The sequence below is a fragment of the Salarias fasciatus genome, chromosome 23 (assembly GCF_902148845.1).
Source record: "Salarias fasciatus chromosome 23, fSalaFa1.1, whole genome shotgun sequence".
NCBI classification, from domain to species: domain Eukaryota; kingdom Metazoa; phylum Chordata; class Actinopteri; order Blenniiformes; family Blenniidae; genus Salarias; species Salarias fasciatus.
Genome location: NC_043766.1, coordinates 8,545,001 through 8,557,321, shown reverse-complemented (window position 1 = coordinate 8,557,321; position 12,321 = coordinate 8,545,001). Strand labels below are relative to the sequence as shown.

The following is a 12,321-nucleotide window of genomic DNA, read 5'->3' as shown; positions in this document are numbered from 1 at the left end:
TCTCCGTCGTCTCCTCTTCATCTGGTCTCGTGAAGAGCAGCTCTGACACCTCAGAGTGATGAACTCCCTCAGCGCGCTGACCTTTCTCCTTCGGACTCGCCACCCGCCCTCCTGCCCTCTTCCATGTAGATAAGACAGAGACAGATGAAGATATTCTGCAATATGAGCGCATGTGTGAGTGTGCGCCCGGATGGTGGGCGTAGTACCGCAGAGTGACACAGTGAAATTAGTTTTGCTGTTGGTGGATGGTGGCCATCCCACCTTCAGATCAGCAGTCACCAGAGAGATTAATCCAGCCAGGGCGGCCTGCTGGAGAGCGGTGATGACAGGCCCTGAAGGGAAGGAGAGAGACGGACAGGTAGACCGACAGATGAGGCAGATTGCTTCACGGCAATGATAAACCTACCAAGATTGTGTCCATATATCTGTGTAACTTCCATGTTTAACATACAGATTGTCGGACTTGCTGTTGCTATGAATAATGTAAAGGACAAGTTTCTTCACCAGAACATGTACAGATAACACCTATCAATTCGTCCTGGTTCAGTTCAGTTCAGTTCAGTTCAGTTCAATACTTGTCATCAGAATTTAGACTAGTCAGAATAGTATCATTGGATCTATTGGGTCCAGGTTATTGGCAGTTTTTGAAATAATCACATTACAATGTTAATGTAATGTGATGGACTTTGTTTTGCCAACTTTGTAGTAGTGGATGCGTCTGTATCAGTATAAGTCTTGTTGATGCAGAATTATACAATTCTGCTCTCTGGAAGAAAACAACTGTGTCATGACTTAATCACTGAAACTCCGTTTCCGAAATGACTCCATCTCATCCGGACGTATTGATTTCTTTTCAATGTTCTTTGGTAGTTCGTACTGTTAGCTCCATATTTGTGTAGTTTCATCAACTGTTTGTGTTATACAGCTCCTCACTGTGTTTTGTCTATAAATCAATCACTTTCAGGAACCAGTAAAGTGATTGATCATATTTTAACTGAACAATGCCATTTTATTATTAAAATAGATGTTAAATAGATGTTGAAACATTGGCCTCCCAGGTTAGTTTCACACGAATAGCGAAGCAGTCCTTTCAGTTTTAAAATAATTTGCTATGATTACTCATTATCAGTGACTAACATAACACAAAGCATGACTAAAATGGATTCCAAACTACTGTGAGTATTGGAAAAAAGGTGCACATCATAATATTGCATGTTGTTAAATAGTATAAAATAGTATAAAAGAGCAACTGATATAGAAGTTCATATTAACGAAAAAACTTTTATCAACTAACTTTATGTGGGTGAGGATTAATGATTTGTTCAGGTCATGAACAGAGTGATGAAGTGACGCACAGCAGTTTTTCAAGAAGAGATGTCGTGTTGTTGATTGTCGAGCTGTAACACTGATGTCTGTCGGCAGTTATTAAGCCTTTCAGAGTGATCTCAAGAAATGGCCTCTGTGATTATATGATTTGCGCTCAAATGAAAGAATTGACTGAGTGCCTGAACTCGCAACGATTCCTGGAATGAATGGCTTAAGGATACTGCTAATTGTAATGGTGTGTGTGTGTGTGTGTGTGTGTGTGTCTTGGTGTGTGATTTTGTCTTCAGGTCAGCTGTCCAGTTTTGATGTTCCAGAGAGATCTGAAAATCCCCGGTGCCAAACCCTCAGTCACACTCAAGTGGAGAGAGAGGTAACTGCTTTTTCAAACACACACATACACAGTATGCATAGCGAAATGTATGAATGCCTGCGGGACAATTTATTCTGGATAACCAGGAAGTTCATCGGCTGGACAGCAGAATTTGATCTTTGACTCTTGCGGAGAAGCAGATGTCAGCTTAGTCATTACTGTACAAACCTTTACAGGAACCATTCCTGCCGGGCAAACTGTTAAGCAGTTAACTGTGATTCATATTATATTGGGAAAAAAAACTATATTTATAAACTGATAGAACCAAAAACTATCTGACACACCATGAGTCCCTTCAACGGAGCGACTTATTCTTCGTTTAAAAAAGAGCCAGGAAAAAAATAAAAAGAGAGAGACAGGTAAGAATCAAACCTTTTCAGAAATTTGCAGTTTTTTTTACCAATATGGCAAAAAGAAAAAAAAAAGAGAAGAACTCCTTTGGTCTAATGAACTGTGCTTTCATATTGACAAAAACCCACTCATATAAAAATGACTTGAAACTTTAATATGATATCCACTGTAATTGTATGTGCCCAAGGAGGGAAAAAAGGGCAACTGTCCAAATATTTTTAATTGGACTGTACTCATTTTCATACTATCAATGCTTTAGTAAATATATGAAAAAATAATCAATTTATCAAGGTTTTTGTGTCATTAACTTTAAACAGGCTTTAACTATGCCTTCAGCAAAACGTTGTTGTACAGTTCTTAATCCTTTATTTACAATAGATTCCGTCGAAAGACAAACTTTTAGTTCTCTACAGTATGGATGAAGCTTAGGTCTCCCACGCTACAGTCATTTTGAGATCCCTGAGATGGATTGTTAGAGCCATATGAATATTTGAGAATTATTTAAAAAAGAAAATGTCACGCCACTTTTAGTTACATTCTAAACTGTTTCATTTCTTTAATATCTTACTTGAAATTCTTGGACATGGTGAACTGTATTATAGGAGCTTTACTACAAAAAAAAGAAAACAGAAAAAAAGAACAAAGGAGAAGATTTCATGGCCTTGTCGAGGTTCTTTTCCCTTTTTCAACTCTCACCCACCCTCACACATGCCCAGCGAGGTATGACTGACTGCTTCTGCAGTGAAATAAATGAAAACTCCACTTCTTCCTCCATCAGGATCCTTCCACGTCCTCTTCCCCCTGGTGGCCACCAGCCATTACTACGCCTTCTCTTTTCCAGTGAATTATTATAAATTTAAAGTGTTTCGTATCTTAACCCTGAGACTTAGATTATATTACCAGTGAATAAACCTGAAAATGTCATCAAACTGACTGAGTGCTTTGTTAAATATACATAAGAAAGGTGCTGTGTGTACACAGTCGATGCCTGCTCATAATCAACTTAGCATGCGTCGTTCTTTAGAGTCTCACTTTCGAGGGGTTAAGTACTGCGTTCAAAAGAAAATGAATAAATATTTTAAGCACAGGTGAAAGTGTTAATTACTTCATCTTCTGAAGCTTTTTGTTTTTTTTTTTTCCCCACATGAAAGCAGGATGAATGTCAGTCCATCATTGAAAACACGTTCTAATATATAACCTCAACTCCATTTTAGCCAAGGACAATAAAACAAAACCATGCGGGAAGCAAAACACAAAATACTTAAACTTTACAAATTGGTTTTGACTTAATTTCAATGTGCTAATTGTGAATATTAACAAGACGCCTGTGGCAGTATAAATCTGCGAGGATAAATAACACTTAAATAACAGTGACTGGAAAAATCAATCGACTTCCCCGCACTCTGTCTCCTGTCACTCTTAGCCAAGTGCTACCACACAACAACTCTCACACGTCCCCCTTCCAAACTGATAGAAGCTGATTTCGCCTCCACCCAGCTTTGTTTTTCTTCACAGCCGTTGGGTGGTCTGCATACCCCTCTATCTCTCTCTCGCTCTCTCTTTCTCTCACTCGCTCTCTCTCTCTCTCTCTCTCTCTCTCTCTCTCTCTCTCTCTCTCTCTCTCTCGCTCTCGTTTGCGTACTCATTGTCAAGTTCACAGCGTCTGTTTCTCTTTGAGCGTTATGAGAACCAGGCATGGTCCGAAACTCAATACCTGAGTATACACAATTAAGTTCACACCAGAGGTTATTGGGTGGAAGTGTGGTCCCATTCCATGAAATGTGGGAGTCGGTTCGGGAGGGTGTGAGCTGTGTATGTGTGGCTGGTTAGCTGGTCAAGGTTGGCGCGAGCGTCGTCAGGTTGGTTCACCGGCTGCGCCACAGGATGGAGTCAGAAGCTTTGTGCTCGGTATTTTGGTTGTTGGCAGTGGAGATTTTCTTTGACAGGTTGTGTTGTTCTTGCACTATAAACACAAAGTGCTATTACGTGTAGCAATTGTTTTCAGCTGTTTTGGATAAAAGTTGCTATTCATTTTGTTAAATTGCAGTCAGTGTTTTCAGCCCTCCTGGAAATGAAATGAAATGAAATTGGAATGTTATTTTGGGAAGTCAAAGTTTTATGAATGAAATCTGGTTTCAGCTCCAGATTTTTGGAGCCTCAGTTGAGTTGTGGTGTGCTTTGTGTGAAAGAGAGACAAAAAGAGCAGATGACAGTTTTTAGAGGGAGGAATTGAGTTTTTTGTGTTGGTTTCAATTTACCAATTTATCATATCTTGTCAGTGTACATCCTGAGTAAATGCATTTCAGAAAACTTGTTAATACCAGCCGTAAAAGCAGACTTTCTTAACTAGAAAGTAACACAAAGGCCAATAATTTTAAATTGTCTTCCAGTTGCTGAAGTTTATGAATGCTTTGAAACTGTCATTCGTTTCCCTGCATATTTTGTTAGTGGAAAAAAACAAATCCATGCTGCAGTGTTTTTTAACATTTAAATCCAAATTTTGAACAAGCGCACACACTCGTGCAATCAATTGTATTTCTGACTGTGCCCAGCAGAAATCACCCCAGGTGACCTTTTCATCCTGCTGAGTGTTTTAGTGTTGGATCCGCTGGCTCCCTCTGAGTACCATTCACACGCGATTGAGAGTCCCATGACAGGCCAGCTGGAACCTCCAGTCCACCACACACACACACACACACACACACACACACACACACACACACACACACACACACACACACACACTAAAACCCTTCCATTGAATAGCTGACAGACTGACTAACCTGTAGTGTCTCCATGTAGGATTTGTGTGTGTGTGTGTGTGTGTGTGTGTGTGTGTGTGTGTGTGTGTGTGTGTGTGTGTGTGTGTGGCTTCCTGTTTTGACCTGTGTTTGATTCCTTCCTGACAGGGTGTCATTTCTGTCAGCTTCAGGATAAAAATCTACTCAAGGGTTAAATGAAGGCGTTTCAGGGGTTTCAGATATTTATTTTTTTAGTTAGTTTTTTTTTTGTTTGTTTTCTACAGTTTTTGTGTAACTACTTGCTTGTCCAAGAAATATTTTATTCCTGTTAAAGTATTTCCAGTATCTGAACCCAGCATGTGACCCCAAAGGGTTTCACTTAAAGGTATGCAGCAGTCCTCAGAGACCCGTGAAAGTTTCTTGTGGACAGTCTTCACTGTGACGTTTTATTATGTGTGTGTGTGTAAATATATATATATATATATATATATATATATATATATATATATATATATATATATATATATATATATATATATATATATATATATACATACATACATACATACACATGTATATGTATGCTGTAACCAGTAGACATTTAGTTTTTATTGTATCAGAAGTGGAGAAAGTCAGTGCTGTATTCGTAGCAGCTGTAAAAGGTGAATGATTCATACACATGCAATATTTACATATTACTAGACACCGTTGGTAAATGTGAATTTTTCTATATTCCATGCCTTATTGTTTTCGGAGTTTGCTTAGAAGCGCAGATAGAACAAATGCAAGCCGACAAAACTTCAGTCAAGACCACATTTTACATGAGGACAAGATAAATTCAAAGTAAAACATTGTGTTTTTACAAGGCAGATGAGCCCTAATATCAAACCACATCTACAGCCAAAAGTAGACAATAGATTTCTCAATGCAACAGTTAGATAATCAGTATGAAAATAGTGAATTTCCCCCTCTTTTAGTGTAGTCATAGACTAACACAATATTAAAAAATGAGTCAATAAAAGTAACGCAATGTCACTAGTCTTATACATTTATCCACATGAATAAATTGTTGCTTATTTAAAACTAAAACAGATAGTGAGCTCGCATTTCAGTGAATGTACATTAGAAAAACAATAACAGCGTTAATTTGTAATATTTGGATATGGAGCAGCCTGTGGATGCTGTGTTATGGCATCAGTAAGAGCTGTTACAGTAACTTCTCAAATAATCTTTTTCACCTTGAGAGGTGTGCTTCTGTGCAAAATTCCTCTCTTTCAAAGTGTCTTTTCCCCTCTGTTAGTAAATTTAACAGACAGTGGAGCGTTGACGAAAGAGAGTTAAAGTTGTCGGATTCTATTAACTATTAGCATTACTCTAATCATTTGATGTGGTTTTCTTGAGAAGGACAATTTCATATTCTTCCCACAATTTCTTAAAAGTCGATATAATTAAATGCATTCTGAGTGATTGCAGTTCACACATACCTACTCACTCTCTCTCTCTCTCTCTCTCTCTCTCTCTCTCTCTCTCTCTCTCCATGAGAGGTGCCTTCAGGGGGCACTAGTCATGTTCCATTAATCCGAAGCAACCTGTGGTGATTGATCAATTAGCCCTTCTTAAAGCTTGGGCTCAGGCTGATCAATAGCACTGATCACCAGCCAAAGGTTTTTCATTAAGACCTGCTGCTCTGCATGAGTAGACTCCATTAGCATAGACCAAATGGACTGTGAGGAATTCAAATCAGCAGTGAGAAAAATGCTCACACAGGCCACACAGTTTTCTCAGTGTTTAGTTTTTAAATCTGCGTCAAAAAAAAAAAAAAAAAACTTGTCTGTGTCATTTACCAAATTTTCTGTTAGTGTTGATTCACAAATCTTATATGTACCGTACATTAAAGAGAATCTATGCATTCATATGTTTAAAATACTGTTGTTTTGGTTTGGAAAGTAAAGCAGGTTGTTACACAAACTCCCCAGGGAGTGCTCGAGCATTAACAAGACAAGCCCACTGCAGCCTCTGTTGTAACACAACTCAAACAAACTTGGTCTGCGTCATTTTAGAAAGGCTCGCCCAAAACATGATGTTCTCAAAATATACGCAGATATGAGCCGTATTGCTCCTGCATTATAGCTCCACAGTGAGCATGTCTGGCTGTATTTCCCTTTTAGACCAGGCATTGTCAGTCTATTTGTTACCTGAAAAACAGCGGATGCCGCTGTACCACAGTGATATGTCGGATCCACGACCCCACCGAACCCACGGGATCATCCTTAGCCTAAAACACAAAAACACTGGTCGGCTACCATTGACAAACTCACCTTTCTCACCCTTTCCTTACCCTCAGTGGGGCCAAGGGCCATTGTTTCAGCTAAACAATCCTCATTGAATTAAAAAAAAACTGGCCGCATGTTTTTTTCAGTGAGGCCGATGCGTACTGCTGTCATGGGTCCTCTCGTTAATGTGCCATCACTGCACCTCACATCCTTAGCAGACACAGGCAGCGCTAGGCTTACTTCCTCCATCTGTACTTAGATGTGTGTGCCCATGTCCCTCTATGACTGTGCATGAGTGACTAACGCCACGCAAGTGTGGAAGTGGATGGGGTGAATGAGTAAGATAACGAATGGTGGGTGGGCCATGTGTACATGTGATAGTCAGTTTTAAATCTCTCAACAGAGAGCAGATCAGCGCTGTGACATGAGGCGCTTTGGTCAGTGTTGAAAGTGTAGCATAGAGAATGTGCCCACATGATGGAGTCGATAAATACTGAACTGAAGTCCTCTTCAAATGTACTGTATGCCTCAACAAAGTCAGGAATGATGGTGAAAAAGTTCAAGCTGTCTGCAAATGCACTTTTTGACCTTTGTTGCATTCCAACTCTTTGTTGGTTACACTCATCACAGCATTAATTGAGCTTTAAATTATGCAGAAAAAATCTGTGTATTTCACCAATCTGTCTCAGTTTGGTGGGCTGGTTTGCATTGCATCATGTAAGGTTGCAGGATTTGATTCTGCCATTATCAACACTGTGTGCCTTGTTTTTTTTTTCTTAAAGGATTTCAGCTAAATCAAAACAAACCCAAACTGTTTGATTGAAGTTATACACTGGTACCTAAAAGGAAAAAAAAAAAAAAAACCCTTCATTTCATCTCACTTCATAGATCATTAAATGCAAGACAAGGCTGTTTATTTGTGCAGTCATCGTTCTGCAAACTCTGAGTGTACATGAAAAAAATGTTAACTTATGTTATTGGTTTGTGGATCCATAATTGCTAGGTTTTGTGCCCAGTGTTACCGCTGAGGAGCAGAGTATCATTATACCAGACTCAAGTTTAAAGAAACATTTCAATATGGTGGAAAGGTATAAAGAATAAAATAGTATCCAATAAAGGATTGGAAGTATTTTCTTAATATTTTTTTATGTTTAGTTTGGTAGGATTCATTTGTATTGTATACAATTTGTATACAGTCCCTGAAATGCACACAAAAAACAATGAAAACTACAGTAAGTTCAGGTTTTGAGGACGGTTATCGAGAGGTATGCTGCCTTTGAAAGGATGCTCATAAGTGTGTTAACGCTGGTGTGTGTGTGTGTGTGTGTGTGTGTGTGTGTGTGTGTGTGTGTGTGTGTGTGTGCTTGTATGTCTGTGTGTTTTAGCGGGAAGGAAGGGAGTTGGTCATAGAGATACTGGGGCAGACAGGAAGAGATCATCCTGGTGTTACCACAGCTGGGGTTAAGACCTCTGGTCTCCAGACCCATGCATAGTGCACACACAGGTTACTGCTCAAATGTTCACAGACACCAGTACACACACTGTTAGACAGATAAATCCTTTATCCTTGTCTCATCTCACCTAGAATCTGACCTTTTACCTTCCCAGTAGTATTTGTGTATTTGTGCACACCAGCTTTGAAAGTATTCACACAGATGTTGATGGAGTTTAGTGATTTGTGTTATAGGGATGGCTATAGCGTTTAACATTTACATGAGCGGGGGGGGGGGGGGGGGGGGGGGGGGGGGGGGGGGGCGGTGAATGAATGGATGGATGGACAGAAGGACGGATGACATTGTGTCCACCCCCAATAGAGTGAGGAAGTCCCTATCAGAACACAACAGGAAAGAGACAGAGCAAAAACAAGTGCATGTCTTTTTGGACATTAAATCACTTCCTGTAGGGCTCTGGCCTGCCTCCCCCACCACCATGCTCTACCTCCCTCACAAAGTACAGGTCAGCGTGTCTTTTGGCATGCAAACACATTGATTAAATATACATCTTTATAGTGTTTTTGCAGATATGTCTTTAGAGCTTGGCAGGAAATGAGTGCTCTCTGACAAATAGGTTTGAAGACATCTAGAAAAGTCGAGTTTAGATTTGTTTGTTTATTTGATTTAACACCTTAGCTCCACAAATAAGAGTGTGTTGCTGTATGTCCGGCGTATGTATGGTATTCTGTGCAGTGCACCAATCTGATTTATCGCTGTGACTTGCAGATGTGATGAGTATCAGAGGAAGCAAGTGCCCTATAAATCTCGGTGCCCCGACAGATCACAGGCCCTGTGTCTGGATCTGGTGCCTTGATCTTCATCCAAGAATAAAAACAAAGAGACAAAGGTTTATCTGTGGATTGTGCAGGAAAGGGCCTTTTTAATGGTGGCAGGAAAAGGCAATGACCACTTGTCTCATTCAAAACAGAAACGCTACCCTCACTCTGGCGGGCTTGTCGTTTCTTTCAGCTTGTGATTGACACTGCCTGGCACTTTGCAGACATCACATATGTAGAGCAAGTCTCATACACATATTGGAAATGCATTCCTCACACACTCCTGTCCTCATCACAGGGCACTGCTGTAAAAAATATGACTTCCTTCCTCAAAGCATTTTCCTGTTTATGTCTGAATGCAGGTCAGGAGAGGGGTATAGTGGTCCCTACCTCATTCACAGTCTCACTCCCCATAGTCCTAACGATGCAGGATGTATGGAGCCCAGTGTCAATACATTAAACAAAATATCTGTCAAGAGGTGTGCATATTTTTTACAGTGTGCAGCTTATTTGTATCAAAGGCACAAAGGTACCCTTGTTTGAACCTGCCGGTTTCCCTGAATCTGGATTATTTTTGAGTACTCCTGATTTTCTGGTCACATTATGACTCAAACTTTATGTCTATGTGAATCTTATTGCGGGGATATCATCTTTCTGTGTTAGCAATGTGACGGTCTCGCAACCTGACCGGGGTGTTCCCTGCACAGATCACCGTTTTTTGCTGGTATGGGCCCAACTGACCCTCCTCTGGATGGTGTGGGAGTAGAAAATGAATGAATAAATGCATGGGCAGATGGGTGGATACTCTTTTGACAAGACATTAATCACATCACACAGGCCTATTTTTTGGTTTGTTAGAAAGAATGTGACTTTTTAAGTTTTGGTTGTCGGGTTATAGTTTTCTTCTTTTATACACACAAAAGGGACAATATTCTCTAAGCAAACATGCTCTTATGACACCATTTGTGATTTCTGCTTTCCATAAGACCCACACATGCCCGCGAACACCCACCCCTCAAAAATGTCTCAATTGCACACACATGGATCTTCCTGAGGAGCACAGTTTGTTTCATTTTCTGCTGATTTGCCTAAAACAGGCAGCGGCCGCTGCTGTCAATGTTTAATTTAAGAGCTCATGTTCCCCCTCTGCACAGAACGCTGTGGTTGGGAGCCTTGATGGGTTTAACAAGGGGGGTCCGATGGGTGGGTTGGGGGAAACGGGTGGATGGCTAGGGTGGGGAGCTGACGGAGACCCATAGGTCTCCGGGCGCAGTCATTAAGATGGCTCCTCGGTTTGGAGATGAGAAAGCATGCTCGGCACTCCGGACTCATTGAAGATGCTCCCCTGCCTGGCTGGGGCATCCATTATTAATGAGTTTTTACAAATTTCTACTGACATTTTTATCAGTTGTGAACGTCTGTTTCTTATTTGGCTGCTCTGTTTGTGTCTGTCATCCCCATGGAAGACTAAAAGTACTTGACAAACTTCAAGCTGTCACATTTACATGTGTTTACTTTTTGGTTTTCACATGTGCTTTCACTGGTAGTGGGAAATGTTATGGTAAATGTGTTAATATATAGTTTAACCTCGCTATCCAATAGTAGTCTTTGTGACACTGTATTGAAATCGAGGTTTATTTGCTTTGTACTTGCAGAAGCAGCCCAGTGCACAACACAATGCCAACTTCTGCACTCTTCAATTAATATTTTGTTGCTTAAAAAGATTGTTAATTGATTTGCTGATTAAATGATCATTAAACATTGCTTATATCATAGCCCAAATATTATAAATACTGAAGAAGAATTGTGTTGTTAAAAGGACACATTCAAAACAGAAACGCCCCCTCATGCTCATGCTGCATCAACTGTGTGTTCCTAGATGTCCAGCGTGGGTTCATCTGGAAGTATTATCTGTCCGCTGTCTACCATCTCACACCCGCGCATCAGTGGCAGAGCTGGTATTGATCTGACCGCTGCCCTGTGCTTTGGTGTTCACAGCCTCAGGCTCCACACAGCCTCACCTCATCTTATATCACTCACCTCATATTAGACTCTGAGCTTGATATACACCGTTAGGCTCTGATACGCTCCCAGAGAAAGCCCCTGTCAAATGCCAGTTCACATGATGTCCAAAAGAAAGACTGCCCACTTGCTGTCAGTCTTACCACGGTCTCAACAACAGACCCATATATGGTTGTATGATTTTGTTACTGCTACTTCTATTTAAAAAATGTGTTTTTATTATTACTGTGAGGAAAATCTCAATTGGATAGAGAATTCCAGGTCACTTCCTTTTATTTGAATATATATTATTTTCCAATACTTAGTTGTATGTTTTTCAGCATTCATCTCAGAACTATTGAGTTTAACTCCAAGGTAGATATTTGTTTCTACCTCCGTGCGTACACACTCAGTGTCTGGGTGTCTTCATTTCACCAAAGGTGTTTAAATGCTTGGCACAAGGGCACCTTTGCAGTGATTTGTCTAACCCATCCAATTTTGTTTGTCTCTCCTCTTAACTTCCTCACTTATTTTATAGGCAGCAGTAAAATGGTGTTCATGCATGACAAATGCACTGTCTTGACACTCTTCCCCTGACTTTTGAGGGATCATGTACTGTAGCTTGAAGTGATTTTAAAGATTTAAAGTGACTTTTTGACATAAGGAGGTGCGTATCACTCAACAGTTGGGGAGACTGGAGATCTTCATGCCAGGCAGTGGCTTCTCGCCAGAAAGAAATGAGCAGCAGCAACGACTGAAAGACTAAGAGTAACAATTTAGGCCACAACTAAAGCCTTAACAAATATCGTATGTTTTCACATGCTCAGGAAACTGTGTGTGTGTGTGTGTGTGTGTGTGTGTGTGTGTGTGTGTGTGTGTGTGTGTGTGTGTGTGTGTGTGTGTGTGTGTGTGTGTGTGTGTGTGTGTGTGTGTGTGTGTGTGTGTGTGTTTTAGGATGTGCTCATATTGAACCTAAGGGCATCTCTGAAT

The 12,321-nt window shown here is 40.4% G+C and overlaps 1 protein-coding gene across 1 annotated transcript in view; it reads left to right on the top strand.

Annotated features, from left to right (window-relative positions):
• LOC115382006 (adhesion G protein-coupled receptor L3-like) overlaps positions 1-12,321 on the top strand; it is an 84,832-nt gene that overhangs the window by 65,120 nt on the left and 7,391 nt on the right. The window contains exon 24 of the mRNA XM_030083652.1: positions 1,614-1,696. Within this exon, the coding sequence (XP_029939512.1) occupies positions 1,614-1,696 (83 nt within the window). The remainder of the gene's footprint in view (positions 1-1,613; positions 1,697-12,321) is intronic.